At 35.4% G+C, this 18,997-nt stretch overlaps 2 protein-coding genes and 2 pseudogenes across 3 annotated transcripts; 2 read left to right on the forward strand and 2 right to left on the reverse strand.

Annotated features, from left to right (window-relative positions):
- Window positions 1–1,460: 1,460 nt before the first annotated feature.
- Window positions 1,461–1,917, forward strand: LOC120270558. The gene has a single exon (XM_039277597.1). The coding sequence runs from the start codon at window positions 1,561–1,563 to the stop codon at window positions 1,882–1,884; it is 324 nt and encodes a 107-aa protein (XP_039133531.1). The 5' UTR covers window positions 1,461–1,560; the 3' UTR covers window positions 1,885–1,917.
- Window positions 1,918–1,978: 61 nt separating this feature from the next.
- LOC120270559 lies at window positions 1,979–6,471 on the reverse strand (annotated as a pseudogene).
- Window positions 6,472–9,337: 2,866 nt separating this feature from the next.
- Window positions 9,338–12,273, reverse strand: LOC120270644 (receptor homology region, transmembrane domain- and RING domain-containing protein 6-like). Of its 2 annotated transcripts, none has more exons than XM_039277701.1 (4): window positions 11,863–12,273; window positions 11,473–11,697; window positions 10,803–11,201; window positions 9,338–10,077 (listed from the first exon to the last, which is right to left on the reverse strand). In XM_039277701.1, the coding sequence occupies exons 1-4, from the start codon at window positions 12,008–12,010 to the stop codon at window positions 9,518–9,520; spliced, it is 1,332 nt and encodes a 443-aa protein (XP_039133635.1). In that variant the 5' UTR covers window positions 12,011–12,273; the 3' UTR covers window positions 9,338–9,517. The 2 variants fall into 2 exon arrangements, with proteins under 2 accessions (XP_039133635.1, XP_039133634.1); XM_039277700.1 differs by having other exon boundaries at window positions 10,803–11,207.
- A 1,079-nt stretch (window positions 12,274–13,352) lies between these two features.
- Window positions 13,353–18,224, forward strand: LOC120270780 (annotated as a pseudogene).
- Window positions 18,225–18,997: the final 773 nt, after the last annotated feature.

Genomic DNA, 18,997 nt, shown 5'->3' on the forward strand with positions numbered 1-18,997 from the left:
TAAATACAATAATAATATAGTTTTTTTAAAAAAAAGATAAACCACCTCTATTAAAAAAAAGAATTACAACATTCTATAAAAAGTAGAAGAACAAGTAAAAACAGTAATCCAGCACCACTAGATGTGTTGGAACAATTACAACATTTCAATTTTTATGTAAATAGGCATAACTGCATTTAATGTGATAAAAAAATTTATTATATTTTATGCACATCTTTAATTTTTTTTTGTTGAGTGGCATTTGTCGTATTTATACATATTATGAAAGTAGATATATAGCAAAACACTTTATACATCTATTTTAATAGTATGTATAGATACGACAAACACTACTCAACAAAGGAAATTAAAGTTGTCCATAAAATATAATGAATTTTTTATCACATTAAATGCAGCTCTACTTATCTACTAATTTTCTTCCATATAATTCATAATAAAAACACCCTCATTATATCTAATAATTTTGAGATTATACAATCTAACTTTTTTTTTGATACGACAAACACTCCGCTCCCATTTTTGCCCAGCAAGGAAAATTAGAGCTACGCACAAAAATGAAATACAATTACAAACTCCACAAACATTGATATTTTTATTTTTATAAATTTTTAGATTTATCAAAATTTTAACTTAAAATAAACATTTTTTGGGACAACATATTAAATTTCAATGTCAAAAACCCGGACGTCGATCTATTATACCTTTTTGCCCGCTTTGAAATAACGCACAAAAAATCCGGGCCGTCGAGTCTAATGGACACCCAAAACCACAACGTTGAAAAGAAAGTGAGGAAAAAAAAGTAAGCAAATAATAAAACTACGAGCTGAGGGAGAAAGAAAAATGAGGGAACTTTTGGTGGGCGGGAGGAAGAGAGAGAAAGAGTAGAGAGAGAGAGATGTGTGTGTGTGAATCCATTGTTTTTTGTGAGTCCTAATGGAAATGATATTTTTATTTTTAATTTTTGTTTTGTTTTGTTTTTTTAATCTCGATGAAGCCTAGGGTGAGAGGATTATCATTAGATTTGTTTTAAAAAAAAATTATATTTTTTTAAAATCTTATAAAACTAAAAATTTAAGTATTAAATTTATATTTCAGATATTTTAAAAACTAAGGAAAATATATAAATTAAAATTTTACATAATCATTTTTATTTAATTGTGTTTTTTAATTATTAAAATATAGATTATATTATTTTTATCATTATTAATAATTATTATATATATATATATAATATTTTATTATTGATCCAAGTACAACCCGATTCGATCTGATCAAATCCATCAACCCTGATCTTTATATTTGACCGGATCAATACCCGGATCAGATCTGACCACCTTATTAAATTCTTCGCAACCAACATCTAAGAAGCCGTTGGCATCATATATCAAACTGTCTCACCCACTATGATGTATCACCATTTCTGGTTTTTTTTCACTAAAAAAAACGGCCCACTTTATATATTTTATTATGTATATTCCAATCAATGGAGTGGCAGACAAGGGAAGCAAAGAGCAGAGACAGAGAGAGAGATTGAGAGATTGAGTACCTGGAGGTTATGGCATGGAAGATCACCCGCCGATCTGCCAAGGTCGGCGGGCAAGGGCGGTGGCGGCGATAGCCCTAATCACGCTATCACCGATCATCCTCCCTCTCATCTGCTTCTCCTTCCCCATCCTCTGTATCGCCTTCGTCTGCGCGCGATTGAGGCGGCACGAGAAGCAGAGCCCAACGGTGGTAGTGCTCCGCGGAGAAGACGTGAGGCGGTGCGAGGAGGGGATGGCCGGCGTAGGACTACTGGATCGGTATCTCGACGACCAGCTCGGCCTCGTCGTCTCCGTCTTCGACTGCGCCGATGATCGATCCGGAGCTTCAGAGATCCTTTGAAGCGCTTGCTCTCTCTTCGATCTCGTTGTAAAAATCTCGGCGAGTTTTATAACATTTGAATTTCGATTCATTTTTGTTTATCAATCTTACAGTATTCACATAAAACCCCCTAAAATTTTCTATTATTATTTTTTTATAAGTGATCCCAATCCTAAATTAGTAGTAACTAATTAGAGATACAATGGATTTGGGTAAGAACTTGAGGGAATTATAAACAATTGCAAGTATGAAAAAACATGAGAAATCTTTGTATGTATTGAAATGTATATATGTTGTAGACTTTTAGTTGTACCATCTGTTTAAGTTTCAGCTTCTTGTTGGCACATACAGTCTGGTATAGGGAATGTGTAGACAGATGAATTTTGTTTTCTTAGAACAATGCCGGTGGAATCACTTTGATGGAGCATTTCCAGCATGTTTTGCTTGAACTTGTTCCATCTGCAATGACGCGCATTGTAAGATACATCGACAAGAATTAGTAAAAGGAAGTAGGAAATGTGACCTGATTTTCGGGTTGTCGAATGATAGAACTAAACTCCGCTTGTCGGGTTTTATTGTCTTGGAATGTCCTCCGTTGAGGTATCGTCGATGGCCTGTGAGGAAGTGCGGGAAATTGCCACCTTGAGTTGTGACGAATACTTCACTGTGTAAACAGACTGTGTAATCGAGGGCAGCTAGCCGAGATGAATGACCCTGCATCATTAATCATTAGGCAAAGTGTCATTAGAATTTCGATTTCGATATGATCTGATATGATATGATCGCCTTAGTAAGAGATTAATACCTTGAATGGTGCGAGTTCATCGGCTGAAGCTATGGTTTCCTTTGTCTCTAACAATGGGAATAACTGTCGGAGAGGTGCCATGTATTTTTCTGCATTGTATATTTTTACCAGAAGCAACATAAATTGGAGTGGAGTTACCAAATCCCATGCCTCTGAGCATCATTCCAACCTGGAAATTATAGGCTAAACATAAGCCTTCAATTTACGCTTGAATGCCCAAAAACTAAATAGATGAAAGTATGATCAAAAGACGACAAAACCATTGCCTTATCACTTCACCTAATAGATTTTGACATCCGTTAGAGTAAGGATGGCATTGATTTATAGTTGTATATGAACTGCAAGTAAGAAGACCTACGATAGATGTGGTGAATTCAAGAGACGAACCTCGAGTGGAGTTAGAGGGCATTTTCCGCCTATTCTGTTTGCCTCGGGGCTTATTATTCGGCCTCGTCTTCTAAATTTTCCCCTCCAACTCCTTTCTCGAGCTTTATCCATCTCATGCTTCTCCTCCATGCCACCATCATAAGTACAACAAGAAAATGCAACCATATCCTGTAACATATACAGGAAATAAATTTGCAAGATGTTGAAGCAAAAGTAGCCTTGCACAATGTTATATTTATATATATATATATCGAATGAAATAGAAGCACCTCTTCAAAAACGCAGATGGATTGATACATACTTTTCCGCCACTGTGGGAACTATTCTTCACCATCCTATTAACCATATTCTCGGCAAGACCTCTTATAGGTTCAGAAAACTGCAATGCTTCATAATTAGCCAAGCATCTCAGTCTCTGAACATTGGATGGAACTGAGAGTGCCAATCTATTTGAGAAAGGTGCAATGCGCACAGCCCTGCAACATGTTCATATTATAAAGAAATGAATGTGAAATGATATCTCCTAAACATCGATGAAAGTGAAATAACAAAACTCTGAAAAAGAAATACCCCAATTCCAGCAATTTTGGAAGAACCTTTTCGAAGGTAGTAGGTCTTAGATGATAAGGCCTTCGCTCTCATGTTGATTATGTTGCTGGTATTATTGTCGAACCGTTGCAGAATATCTTCCGGGAGTTCCTTCACCACTCTTACATGATTTCTCAGGGTCTTGATGAAGTACTCTTCATCGAAAATGTCACCAAACTTGCTGAGATGAACATTACTATATAACATTAGAGAGGAAACAAATATTCTCTACACAAATTGTTGAAAAGGCAAGGCATGAAAAATGGTTATGATCATGTGTGTCTGGAGATGAACAAAAGAGAATGGTGCTAGAAGTTAACCTGGAATCACGCCAAACACTGTTCAAATGAAACATGGGTATGACCAGAGTTGCATTTAGTAAGCCGGCCACAGCCACCGCATCACATATCTGTGCTGAACTAATATGAAATCAGACCAAACAGAGTAGCAAAGAACAGTAACAAACAGGGTAGTAGTAATAAGATTTATAGGCGTCTGTTCCACTAATTCAAAAGAAAAATAAATAGCTGACAAAAGTATTTAATTAGATGGAGACTTTTGCCCCTTTAGAGAGGAAAAAGTTTACAAAGTGCTTTGGAACTTACGGATAGGCGTTGTTGATTTAAGCCACCATTTGCTTCAATAATCAGAAAACCATTTGATTTTGGCAATTCTGAATGTAAAGAAAAGGAAACACAGTTACTTCCAAAAAATATCATGAAAGGACCAGTTCAACACTGTTAAAAAAATAAAATTAAAAATTTGAAGATTTTAAGGAGGGTGAAACATCAAGAGATTATTAATGTCTGCCTTTGAAGCTATTTGTTAGCTATCATCATCCTACTAAATCTAACACTAAAGACAATAAGCTAAAATGCTCAAAGCTCTTTCAAACCATGGAAGATTGCATCAAAAGACCATATTTAACTCACTAATTTCTTTTGTTTGAATATATTAATTTAACACACGGTTTAAAACTCAGGCAGTAAATTAAAGTCTAGATGCTCTATTTAATCAAGTTTCAAAAACTAAAACAGAGAATTAAATCCAACCTGTTTCAGGGTTGCTCTTGCTAATGCAATGGTTCCATCTCTGACTTGAGTTTGAATGCCAAGCTGTCATCAACTGCACAATTCCAAAACAACTTTATATATGTATATATATATATATATCGATCAAAAGACAGTAAGATTAAATTATTTCTAACTGACGAAAGGGAGAGCATCATTGACACATTCATAGGCTATCAAGAAACAGCTGAAAGAACCAGATTCCTTTAAATTCATAGTTCCTTCTTTGGCCTCCAATCCATCCAAAAAACAGATAAGAAAAAAGATGCTCTCAGAGGGATAGCAAAAGAAACAAACTCACAAAGGATATGCTTATGTCCAAACACTTTACAAAAGATATTAGCATTCATAACCCAAATGCTTCCCGTCACTCCACACTAAAGGAACAAGACTGTTCCAAGACCCAGCTGAACCACATCTCACAGTCAAGCATGGTGCTTGACCATAAATTCCAAACTGCCAAAAGATCATTGAAATGGAATGGCATCAAAGGATAAATTCCCATTCCTTCATTTGTGTATATGGTTTGAATCAAACACTTAAGTTCAGCTCTTTATGAACTTCAGTAAAAATGTAAGCAGAGTCAGTTGACAAGCTTATTTGAGAAACTAAGGCTAGCCAAGGATGAGTAACCAGAACTGGCAATAATCACTACCACCATTGCATTAGTTTGCCAATTGCACAACAAGCAAAACATTGCAACTGCAGCAAACAGGACAATGGTAACCCACTACAATGCATTAGAAGCCACCTACAAATTACACTTGCAATATTTTATAGAAGTGAGTCAATCACTCTAAAGAATTCATGAAAAGTGCCTTTTCTTGTATTTTAAATTTGCATTTATGATGTTTATATTATGTCAAGATGCCAGTTACTACCATAAAAAAACTAAAACAAAAAACAATAACATTAACAAACCCTCACTCTTCATTTATAATTATAGTTATATAGTTACATACAAATAATACCAGATTACTAAATTCACAAATTCACAAATTTCAAAGAGGAAAGTAAGTAACCAAAATTCAAATTTTGGCATCCCTATCCACTTGCAACCACCTTATCTTCCCACCCATCAATTCACAGGACAACTCTCAAAAATCTCACATTCAAACAGAACCAGCATGAATCCATAACTTTACCCACTGTCAAGCTCCAACCAAAAGAGAAAACTTTTTATTTCAAAAAAGAACATAAACTCTCATAAAAACAACTAAAAACACCTTAATCAAAAGATAAAAGTGCAAACTTTTGAGTTAAAACAAAAAGAAAATCTCAAAAAACCTAAGGACTCTTGAGTTTTAGAACTCACCACCATTAAACACGCATACCAAGCGAAAAATTAAACAGAGATTAAAAATTCGAATTTCAAATTCAAACCAAATTAGATCCAATTGCTAAAAATTTTAAATTCGAACTAAAAAAACTAGACAAAAATTCCTCAAAAACTTACAGCATTGGAGTGATTAACATCAGCGAGGATTGAAGGCCAGAGCTTCTTGAAAACCTGAGGGCTTCTATAAACGGCTCCCGGCGGGGACCTTCGAAAGACGGCCACACCGACACGCACAGACTCAAGATCCCAGAGCCCTAAGAGACCCACCGTAGCCACCGCATAGATCATAGGAACAATGAGAAGAACACCCTTCCTTCTCAGAGCCGCCGACACGATGGCGACCATGAGCCGACGAGGGCTTGGTGGCCCGCCAGAGCCCTTGCGAAGGCGCTGCCGTGGAGATGAGCATGGAGATGAAGGATGGGGGTCTCATTGTCACCCTAAAGGGCATCGGCAACGGAGACGCCGGCGGCGAAGGCGGAGCTCCGGCGAGACGCGAGCATTGGGAGAGAGTTTTTAGCTGTGAAGAAGAGAGTGCGAGGTTGGGGAGCGTATGAGTGTCATTATAAATGCATGGATTTCTTACTATTTTTATTATTTTTTTTTATTGGTTGGTTCCTTTTTTTGGTCGGATTTTTGGGTTGATGTAATCTTTAAAAATTTTTCTTACATATATACTCCAAATTTTATGAAATTACATTTTTTTACCCTCATGAAAAATGGGAATGTTTTATATGGACATAAATAATTAGATTATTTGGAAATGTAGATGTTGATATCCAAAAAATGGTTAAAAAGATCATCACCTTTGTTTATATATGGGAAAATTTTATTTTAGAAGAAATTTCAAATTATGTTGAAATAATTTTGATAAGGAATTATAAATGTTTCTATGTTTTAAATTAATTTTTCAGGTAAGTACCAATTTAAAAAGCACTGAAATTGTCATAGATCCAAATATAATATAGTACTCCTATATATGATAATTATTTATATATATAATTTTTATTTTTTTAATATGGTTGAGACTTGGGAGCCCCCATTAATAAATTAAACAGTATTTATTTATATCACACAAATTGAGGCATAGTTTTCAGGGACCAACAAACTTCTGCATCTTAATAAATGCCTAAAAGTGAACAGAAGCTTTGAAAATGATAAGAACAGTTGTTATTTATAAATCATTTTTAGGATATTAATTAGTGAAATTAACATTGAAAAATTACTAAATAAGGTTAAAAATAACATTAAATTAATATAACAATATTTTGTTAAATGAGTATATTTTAATATATATATATATATATATTATGAATGTTGATAAATTTCCGGCGGATACACCTAGGTAGTGCGAACTTAAACTCTTCTTATACTCTCACTATCTCACATTGCACTCCTCATCTTGCACAAATTGAAATGTTAAATTTACTTTCACAGTCAATACGAATAACTTATGCAAAAATTTAATGTCAATAGATTAAATGGTCGTTGATGATATTTTAATATTTTTATTATATAAAATTAGTTTTCCCGTCAGAGATATAAATAAAAAATAATACTCACTAATTTTTCATAAAGTATATAATAACTAAATATAGCCAAAATATATTAGTTATGTATATATACATATATAAATCATGGATAAAAAATAGATGGGTAATGTGTGGGTTGTGGCCATCATGTATAACTCCACTTATTTTTATTCCCTTTTATTTCACTTTTTCCATCTTTTTGCCCTTTTCTCTATTTTTTTTTAATCTCATTTTATCCGTACAATGGATCATGTGTAGGTTTGACTCTGGTCCCATGAAAGATCTCTTTGGCCCGCACTAGCAAGATAAGTATATACAAAGACAAAGCCACCCAAGTTTTCCTTTTTTACCCTTTTTTTAATTAAAAAAAATTAAAAAAATAGATTAGGTCATTTAGCAAATAAATATAACTTATTTTTATGTGATATAAAATTTATAGCTTATCATAAAAGGAATAAAAAAAAATTATAGCATTACTAGTAATACATGGTCACCCAAGTGAGAAAAAAATTTATATTTTATCTCACAATTTTATGTTAATTGGTCCAAAAATAAACATAATTTATTTTATTTTAATTAACAAAATAATAATAATGCCATTAACTATAATAATAATTATTATTAATATAAAAGTATAATAGCCCGAGAGAGAGAGAGAGAGAGAGAGAGAGAGAAGGGCAGGTGGGGACAAGTGATGAATGGCTCAACTAACAAATTGTCAATTGGATTCCATTGAAGTCATTGTTGATCACACTGTATCTCCAAACACAAGCACACAACACAATTGTACTAGTGGCCACTATGCAACTTTAAAGGCTTGGCCATTGGTTGCCCAAGGACATACACTGAGAGATTTAGGTGCTGATCAATAGTTATGTAGCTACAATTTCACTTTTGATTTTTGTATTTAATATAGTCACATTCTTATTGCAAAGATTAATTCACAAGTGACGTCACAATTCACAATTAAGTATTATAGAGGCAAGTGTTTGTCGACTTTTTAATATGCCAATGATCTTTGAGTCAATTGGCACTTAAGTCTTTCGTGAGGTCCTTTGCAGTTGGTGAGAGATCAATTCTGCGGGATGAGAACACAGTGGATAGAGGTATTAATTCTATGTCTGTGTAAACCTTTGACTTCTCTTAGACAAGGGGAGCTTATCCCATATTTATCAAACAAACAAACATATTGCCAACAATCTATTAGTCTATTAGTAACACGGGGTCATGTGTAGGATGTTTGTGTCCTAAAAAAATGGGTTAAAACATCAACTTATGCAGAGACAAGGGCACAAGTTTGTTGACAGTCAGCTATGCATGTCCTGACATGAGACTTGTTCATAATTCATTAAAAAAAACATTTTTTATATGTAAATGATCAAATTAGCCCTACTTATACTTCTCTAAATACAATTTTTTTTCTATTTGATTTTTGAATCACAAGCTTAATTATTATGGACTATTAAAAGCGTACGTGTCAGGATTTTTCTAGTAATAAGATATATTTTGATAATTATATAATTGATTAGTAATAAAAAAAAAAAACACACGCACACACACTATAGATGTATCACTCAGGTTTCATAGCAGAAAAACCCATTAAATATTCTTATTTAATATAAATGCAAAATTATTTATGAACAACAACAGAGCACCATATATACATTCTATTCACTAGCAATTTCTCCATCAAATAACACAAGAAAATCTGGTTAAAAGAAACACATCCTTAAATAAACAACAAACACAACAGTAACATAATAACAATAAAATTAGGAAAACAAAAAACTAGAAATAACAAGCAAACCATATTTACAGTGGGAGAACTCATACAATAACTCAGGCATGTCTCATGGTTTCAATCAAAGAACCAGGACTTTATCATGAACTAGAAAAAAAGGGTGCAAATCCTTCACTCTGGAGAAATGATGGATCAATGTCTTCGAAGTGATTGCGCGAAGAAACTGGCCCCTGGTTCACTGCAGTAGCGAAGAAGCGGCTGCTGACTAGATGGTTCAACAGAATACCATGAAGAAACATTACTTGAACTCGGAATATAGAGAGAAGATGTTAGCCTTGGATTGAGAGAAGTAACGGCGAGCCCATGCGGATGTGGAGCGGAGGGATAACACAAGTTAGATCTCTGGAATAAAATGCGACTGAGATCGGTTGAGCTTCTGCTTATATAAGGCAAACTGTTATTTGATCCACTTAGGCTGGGAATTTGTGAGTTGCTGTAGAGGGAACAAAACCAAGAAGTTGTTGCTGATGAAGTAGGACCTGCATCAACTTGGATGCGCGGAAATTCTGCTAACGACGCATTGATTGATGGTAATCTAAATGAGGAATGTGGTGATGATGCATTGTTCGGCAGTAAAGGAGTGCGCTCAGACGCTGGAGAAATTGATGTGCTCAATCTTGCGTCTTGCTTGCACACAGGGCAAAATGTTCTCCAAGTTGTCAGCCAGGAATCGACACAGGATGCATGGAACTCTGAAAATGTTTGATTTAGCATAGAAACAACTTGTCAACAAAAGCAGAATTTATGCCATGGCCATCAAAAATAACAATCATAGAGAAGCAATGGGGAATGCCATCATGTTTACTGATGTGTCAAGATTAAAAATATCATCAGAGGTCTATCTTCAGAAACAGGATCACAATATCATAAATAAAAAAGAATGGTTAAATCATTGGTCTGGAGATAACAGTCAAGTTAATCAATGGTAATCTAACCTTAAAAGAGAGAACATTTTTGGACCTGGAATCCACCTATTCATAATGAGAAACTTCTGCACAAACGATCAATCCTATCGTACTCATTTTGTGATATGGATCTCATTAATGAACAACCATTTATGTGAGGAAAGATGAATAACATTCCCATTAGTTTCGGTATTCTTTCCTTACTGTGGAATTGATTCTATATACTCAGACATTTTTTGTCTTGATAATGTACAATACCACTTGGAGGCTTCTTTACATGCTCAGATTATATTTTCAGCCAGAACCAACAAAACTTGTTTCGCATAAGATGAGGAAATATTCAAACATTTCATACTAAGAGCTACTAACCTTGTTACTGTGGAAGGAAGGTATTTATAAATTAAGAAAGACAGGATATACTCTTAAGCCATTTTCTAAATAAACCAGCAATAGGAACCAGCATTGCCCTAAAGAAATATATATTGACAGTCATGTTAAGTAAGGAGACATACTGTGTTGACACGGAAGCACCCGAAGTTTCTCCCCCGGATTGTAGTCTTCCAGGCAGATAGCACAAGTTCTTGAGGTGCAATTATCTTCCAAAACTGTTGTAAATACCACAATGGGCATTGCTTTTACCAATTGCCTGCTCATGCCATGGAACTCTTGAATGCGAGAAGCTCTACGCCGGTCACGTCTAATTTGCTGTCTCCTCACAAAGAAACATGTAGCCAGCACCACAAGAAAAGCAAGCAGCAATATGAAAGAAATCGCCATGACTGACCATGCAGAGCTCTCAACAGATGGGATAAGCCATACTGTCAACTCTCTCCGATGCGCATATTTCTTCAATATCTCTCCCGAGACTCTGGACACAAATACGGCATGTATGTTGATGCCTTCTGGATTTCCTGCCACTGGATCACATAATAGTTTACTGCATGCATTGGCATTATGGTAGATGTTGTGCATGATATTAAGAATACAAGAGGCAAGGTTTGGTTAGTTTTAAAATTGAAAGAATGAACTTTAGCCTATAACAATAAGCATAGATACCTATTAACATCAATAACAAATCAACAAGACAAGCAAAATGCTTCAATGGTGATTATAAACAAAATAAAAGACTAAATTGCAATGAAAAAACAGAAATTTAAGAAGGATTGGCTTTGATTCACATACTTGAAAGCAAGGCACCTCTGTATTCATTATCATATACAATAGCAGCTTTGAATCCAGCCTCTTGTGCCCTCCTAACTTTTTCATCAAATGTGCATCCCCCTCTAACAATCAACACAAATGAAGATTCTGAACCTTCGATCGCTCTGCTTCTTAATAAAGAACATCCATTCCGCGGCTCAGCAAGATACAAAACCCCATTTTCACCTGATTCTTTTATTTCCGGAGCTAAAAAGACGTCAAAAAAGCAACCGAATTAATTCAGATTACTAAAAAGTGCTACAAAATCAACAAATCATCTTGCAAAACCAAGAAAAATTTTATTTTTCTTTAAAAAACACAAGATTTGAACTAAATAAAATAGAGATTGCTAAAAAGAGTTGCAGATCTTACTGAAATTAGCATCAGCATCATCAAAGCTCTTCTCCACGTTCTTTCCGATCAAGATCACTCTCCCCCTCGCCAACTCCACAAGCAAATGACTCAAAACAATTACAAACAACAAAGAACTCCCACTCAATCGAAACTTTCCCAAAGCCATCTCCAAAACAAAGACCGAATCACTCTAAGCTACGCCGATTCATTCAAATCCAAACCCTAGGATTAAAAAACAGCGGAAAAAAAAAATCAAATGCTATCGAACAGATGAGAACACCAGCGAGCTACGGAGATTAAGACATCGGATTCCATGAGCAGAGTTCTGGAGCTACGATGGCGGTGGAGAAAGCCGAGAGGAGGATCGAGAGAGCAAGAAGAAGAGGACGAGATCGAAGTCTCTCCAATGCTTGATCTTATCTCGATCCCTCTCCGCCCTAAAAAGTGTTTTTATATAATTATTTTTTTATTTAAAAAGGATTTGTTTACTTATTTTTCCCCTGTACTTTTTGTTTATTTAAACTTTAAGGGGTTTTTATCGCTCATCTTCATATAATGGACAGGTATTTTTAAATATCGGTTTTTGCATGGGTTTTAGTGAAACATTAATGTCTAGAATGATTCTTCAAAGTATTACTACAATGCCATTTTATTTTGGTGATTAGTTTTAATTTAATTTAATTTAATTTTTTTAATTATTATTATTATGAAGCTGTTTTACTTTATGAATCAGTTGTTAATTTTATTATTATTTTTAAATAATTTAAATGGTTTTGTTTGATTTAAGATATTGGATAAAGTGTAAAGAGATTTCTTTATATTATATTTTTTTATTTCATTAAAAAGTATTGTCATTTCTAATTTCTATTTTTGACTTTCTGATAATATTTAAGCATTTATTTAGCTAAAGTAATAAAGTTAAAAAGATTAATAATATAATTATTTATGATATGATATAAAAGCTTTTGAATTCGAAAGCTTTTTAGAAATGAGTATAAGCGATGTATGTCATCTGAAAACGATTTTTTGAGTGGAAATGTTTTTAAAAAATAAATATAGCGAGTAAAGGATAGTATATGCTAAGCTTTCGTAGCATATTTTAGCAGTAAGCGATAAAGTATTTTGAAAAAATACTCTAACGGATCCTTATCTCAGATAAGCATAAGCGCTTTGATCTGATCGGATCTCTACATGCCTCTTAAAAAGTGATACTCGAAAAATGCCATTGTTTTTTTTGAGAGAAATATTCTCAAATTCCTCATTCAATCCCTATATATATATATATTTATATAATTAAAAAGTTAAATTGAATAATCTCACAAGATCCGCATGCATCCCTAATGGAACAAGTCAATCAAGCATAAAACCCACTTCCGGAAAAACCCAATTTCCGTAACTCATTTTCCATTTCCACTTCCACTTCCTTTTCCTCCCCGATATACAACCTCCAATTCGATCTCCATCTCTTTCTCTCTCGCCCGATCGCTGCGAAGATTGGGGAACAACGAACCCCTTGGTCTTGATGCCATGAATCCGGGTTGGAAACCCTAGAGATCGTTCTCAGTCATGGCGTCGTCGTCGTCCTCCATCAACGCCCAGTCACCGAGTCTCAAGACCTACTTCAAGACCCCTGAGGGTCGGTACAAGCTCAGTACGAGAAGTCCCACCCTGCTGGCCTGCTCCACTACTCCCATGGCAAGGTCGTCTCGCAGGTGCATCCCAATCTCTTATTGGTTTTCGTTTTTGGATCAATTTGATGGGGTTTTGGATGATTTGATTCAGTTGACGATTGCTTATTTGAGAGAGAAGCCGGTGGCGCAGCCGACATCGACGCCGACGACCCCGAGTTCTGGTGGTGGGGTGAGGTCGGCGGCGGCGAGGTTTCTTGGGACTGGGAATGGGAGCCGCGCGTTGAGCTTCGTTGGGGGAATGGTGTGAGCCGGGGGCGTCGGGGAGCGCGAGGGATCGGGGGTCGATCGGGGCGTCAACGGGATCCAGTAGTTCGCCGGCGTTGTCTAACTATGATGGGAAAGGTGCTTACTTGATTTTTAATGCGGGAGACACACTATTCATCAGTGATCTTTATTCACAAGACAAGGTTTTCTCTCGCTTCCCTTGAACTGTTGTTCTCGTCTGCTGCTTTTGATGATAATTTTATAGGGTTTGAGCTGTGGTTTCATCATAGGATCCAATAAAATCCATTCATTTCGGCAATTCAAACCCTGTCTGCCATGCCTTTGATGCCGATTCCAAGGATGGGCATGATTTGCTCATTGGATTGCACTCCGGTGACAGTGAGTTGTTCTTTATCTTTACTTGTTGATTTGTTAAATTTGTTGATATTCATTGAATTTCATTAGTTTCGCTGATTGAATTGCTATTGTGATAGTCTACTCAGTGTCATTGAGACAACAGTTGCAGGATCCTGGGAAGAAGCTTGTCGGAGCTCATCATTATAACAAAGATGGCATAGTAAACAATAGGTATGCTCTTCATCTTTTTATCTATTCACAAAAAGCTATTAATGGTTTTGTAAAAATTGCGAACTGTTTGTTTGTTAATAACATTTATCATGTTCAACGTTTCAGTTTATTAAGTTCTTTTTCTTTTCTGCACGCATCCTCATCTTCTGCTTGCTGGTTTGTTGAATGTTGTGATTATGGATAAGTTAATGTTATTAGCATCTTTTCTGCATTCCAGTGGCAAATCACCATTATTAACGACTTGGCCCTTTAGATGCTGTACATTTATGTGCTTATATCTTGAGAATCTTTTTAGCATGTGGCATGTGCTATCCGACTTTAATGTGAGCCCTGTATCTGACTTTAGTTCTAAGGCATTGCAAATTGAGGTTCACATGCTGTAGAATCTGAATAACTTTTTGCAAGGCGTGATTCTAAACCTCATAATATTGAGCTTGTTTGTAAAATTAAAAATTAAAAAAAAAAAAAATGGCAAATGATTATATGAACTATTGCTCTTTCACTCTTTCTTTTATCATGTCTGGAAGATAACTGTACACAAAATGTGATAAAGACATAAAACAAAATTATTTGGGATTTTATTTTCAGGGTTCATGTTTTCAATTTACTTATCTACTTATTTATTAATGGATGTGTTTCTTTGTCTTGTGCAGTCGATGCACTTGCATATCATGGATACCAGAAGGTGATGGCGCATTTGTTGTGTACGGCACATTTGTTGTTAGCCATGCGGATGGAAACATTTATGTGTATGAAAAAGTAGGCTGATTTACATGTAGAAATTTCTTGATCTCATTTCATTTGTTTTTTTTGTATTTTTACCCATGGTTCTACTTTACGTGTCCAGAACAAGGATGGAACTGCTGATTGTTCCTTTCCTGTAATTAAAGATCAATCACAATTCATGGTGGCACATGCAAAGTCTAGTAAGGTATCTGTTTGAATTTACGCATATTATGGAGTTGTCTTCTCTTTGTTATGCATATCATTCTTGAGCTTCTGTATTCATGGTGAAGTAGAGTCCTTCCTGGAGATATAGGTTGTTGAAAGTTAAATTTTATAGAGGAGCACAGTGATAGTGTTTGTTCTAGTGCTTCTTATCAACTAGTCATGTTTTGAAAGTTTTCTCTCTTTTAATTTTGCTCTCTGCTGTTCTTAGATTTTAGTTAAGTGCATATTAAAGGTTATTTTGTATACTCCAAATTATTCCCTACCTTCTGCAAGATAGGGATTTGAAATACAAGGTTTGCTTGAATTTTGATGGGAAATATTGTGTAGAGTTTGTAACTTTTAACAACTTGCAGAGTAACCCCATTGCCAGATGGCACATATGTCAAGGTTCAATCAATAGTATTTCTTTCTCGGCAGATGGAGCATTTTTGGCCACTGTTGGTAGAGATGGTATGTTTTCAGTATTTTAATTATCTTTTATTTCTGGTCTCTCTACTTGTGTGATTTAGGATCTTTGCAATTCTTTATGTGGTTGGGCATTCTGTGCAGGCTATCTGAGAGTATTTGATTACTCAAAAGAGCAATTAATATGTGGTGGGAAAAGCTATTATGGGGCTCTCTTATGTTGTGCTTGGAGGTAACAAGCAAATTGTTCATAGAATTATTAACATTTATTTTTCTAGCTTTTGAATATGATAAGGTCTTCTACTACTTGGGATAGACACCCTTTTTCAATAAATGTTCATCTTCAAAGTCATCTGCCAATATGTCATAAGCTGTTAATGGACAAACTTTATGCACAAGCATGAATTCTATATTTCTTTGAAGCTCTAATTCTATGATTTTTGATAAGGTTGTTTAAGAGAAACAATTAAAGTCGAGAAGTTTTCTCATGGGTGCTTTCCCCTGCCTTCTCATTCTTGAGGAAAAAAGTAGAGAATTTCTTACTCTTGTAATTTCTCTTCATCTTCCTTCTTGTTGTCTCTTACATCCTTCCTGGCTTAGCTATGTATGATTGTACCTTGTACCAAGACTTGTGCATTACAGTTAACACTTCATATAATTCTCTTGGATCATTGCATATGCTCAAGATGGTTGCTGTTACTGTTTTCAGCCCAGATGGAAAATATATATTGACTGGTGGTGAAGATGATTTAGTACAAGTCTGGAGCATGGAAGATCGGAAGATAGTAGCATGTGGGGAAGGGCATAATTCATGGGTAACTTTATTAACTTTGAATGTAAGTGCCTATTCCCAATATTAGAAGTCTCAAACATTTTGGTTGGCAGGTTAGTGGAGTCACTTTTGATTCTTATTGGTCTGTTCCAACTTCAGATGGAACAGGAGAGAATGTCATGTATCGGTTTGGATCAGTTGGGCAGGTAAAAGAATTGTGGTGTCATAAGTCTGTTGCCATGAACTTTTTTCTTTTTCTGAATTGTGGTACCATATTGGTTACTTGCTGGTTTTCTTTTTTTTGTTAAAAAGCTTATATTTCTGTGAAACTTATATAATTTCATATTATAAAAAGCATGATTTTTTAATCTCATGTTTGACACATCAGTGAAGACAGGGAAAGGTTACTAACCATAGTTGGTACACTAGCACTATGCCACTATCTAGTTAAATTACTGATGTTTCAATAACTTTGTATGACAGAGACTTGCCTGATAGATCAAATAGAGACCAGATGAACCTTTACTTGATATGTGAAATTTCTTTTGGCTTTCTCTCTTTTTTTTCATTAATGAACAACTGGTGAATAAAAGTTGATCTTTGATTCTTCTTCCCAAAAACTTATTTCAGGTTGATTAGTATTTTAAGATGTCGTGGGTCCATAAGAAAACTGAGAAACTTGTTGCATTCGATAGGATTATCACATTACCGATTGTGTTTCACTGTTAGTGCATCCTTGGTGGGTCACATCAGTCCTACATTTTGTTTATTTGTTGTTACTTTTAGGTTAAGATATTTCTAGTCTCAACCACTTTTTACCTTTGGAATATTTTTTCTAGGTTCATATTCTCTTTTTTTGGTGTTATTTGCCATGTGATGACATTTTGCTGTTGGCATTCAAAATACTTTGTATGTCTTATGTGTTCAAGCATGTGCATCATTGGTAGTTGCATCCTCAAATTCAATCTTTCCAGACCCACAATATGTTAAATGTTGCATTATTTACAAGTTCCTGAATTATTTCTCCCATGTTCTAACAGGATACACAATTGCTTCTCTGGGACCTGGTAATGGATGAAATTGTAGTGCCCTTGCGATATTGCCCTTCTGGTGGTTCGCCTACGCTCAGCAGTGGAAGTCCTTCCGCACATTGGGACAATATAATCCCCATTGGCACCCTTCAACCTGCTCCAAGCATGCGAGATGTCCCCAAACTTTCCCCGGTGGTTGCACACCGTGCACATATAGAACCCCTATCCGGCTTGATATTTACCAGTGAATCGGTTCTAACAATATGCCGAGAGGGGCATATCAAGAAATGGGTGAGGCCTGCCCAAGGAGATATAGGTCAATCAAATGGTTCGGAGGTTACCCTGATGAGCATCACCAGTTCAAACAATATGTGTGTCCCGACCATCAAACCTATCGGCTCTAACCATAAGCCACCGCCGGCTGTTCACCGTGACTGAAGTTTTTTAACTCAGCAAACCAGTCATGGCTCCAGATTTTTACTTGCCGGTGTTAATATGGTCTGTCTCATGCTCTTCCAGATCTCATGAGGCAAGCAAAGTGATTAAGTTGTTAGTTTTATTTTCTTTTTCTTTTTATTTCTTAAAGATGTGATAGATTGCAGCATGCCAGTATTGCCATTTGTGTGGCATCAAAGGAAAATAATGGAGAACTTGAGCTTGTACAGGAACATACTATTTAACCTGATGGTGCATCACAACACCCATTAAACTATTAATTAACTTTATCAGTGACCAACATTTTGTGGGTTTCTATGAAAAGCATTAAGCGATCATGTAAAATGATATTTTTTTAAATTTATTTTTTAGAGCTATTAAAATTTTGGCAGCAGTATGTACTTGCTGTTATTTGATAATTACTGATGTGGTTTTTTTTCCTTATTAATATATTATTAAAAAAAATAAAAAAAATAAAAACGAGTTAATTATGCTCCTATCTTGATTCTTTTCTATTGCAGAGGGTAGGGCTTGATTCTTTTCTATCTCAGAGGGTAGGGCTGTAAACGAGCCGAGTATCACTAGCTCGAGCTCGTTCAAGCCATTTTTTTTTGTGTTCGAGCTCGGCTCGCTAAAAAGCTCAAGTAGTTTGAGCTCGGCTTGTTTAAGCTCGATTAGCTTGTATACAAAAGTATTTTTGTAATTTAATATAGTTTATATAATTATGTGTTTTTGTAATTTATGTATAAATAATTTAACATTTTATATATAAAAGCTCGTTTAGGCTCGCGAGCCTCATGAGCTGAGTATTTTTTGGCTCGAGCTCGGCTCGTGAAAAATCGAATTGAATTTGAGCATTAACCGAGCCGATCTCGAGTAGCTCACGAGTACCTTGGCTCATTTACAACCCTAGCAGAGGGTTTCAGGGTGAAGATGGAAGAACCCATATCGATCATACTTCGAAGCTTGGAGATTCTTAAGTTCTCGTGTTGATGAGTCTAGTGGGGCTCCAACGTCTGAGGTGGCATAGGGATAAAGTTCGGGCCATGACTTTTTCTATAGTGGTGGGGAGTTGG

This window comes from Dioscorea cayenensis, chromosome 10, assembly GCF_009730915.1.
Source record: "Dioscorea cayenensis subsp. rotundata cultivar TDr96_F1 chromosome 10, TDr96_F1_v2_PseudoChromosome.rev07_lg8_w22 25.fasta, whole genome shotgun sequence".
NCBI classification, from domain to species: domain Eukaryota; kingdom Viridiplantae; phylum Streptophyta; class Magnoliopsida; order Dioscoreales; family Dioscoreaceae; genus Dioscorea; species Dioscorea cayenensis.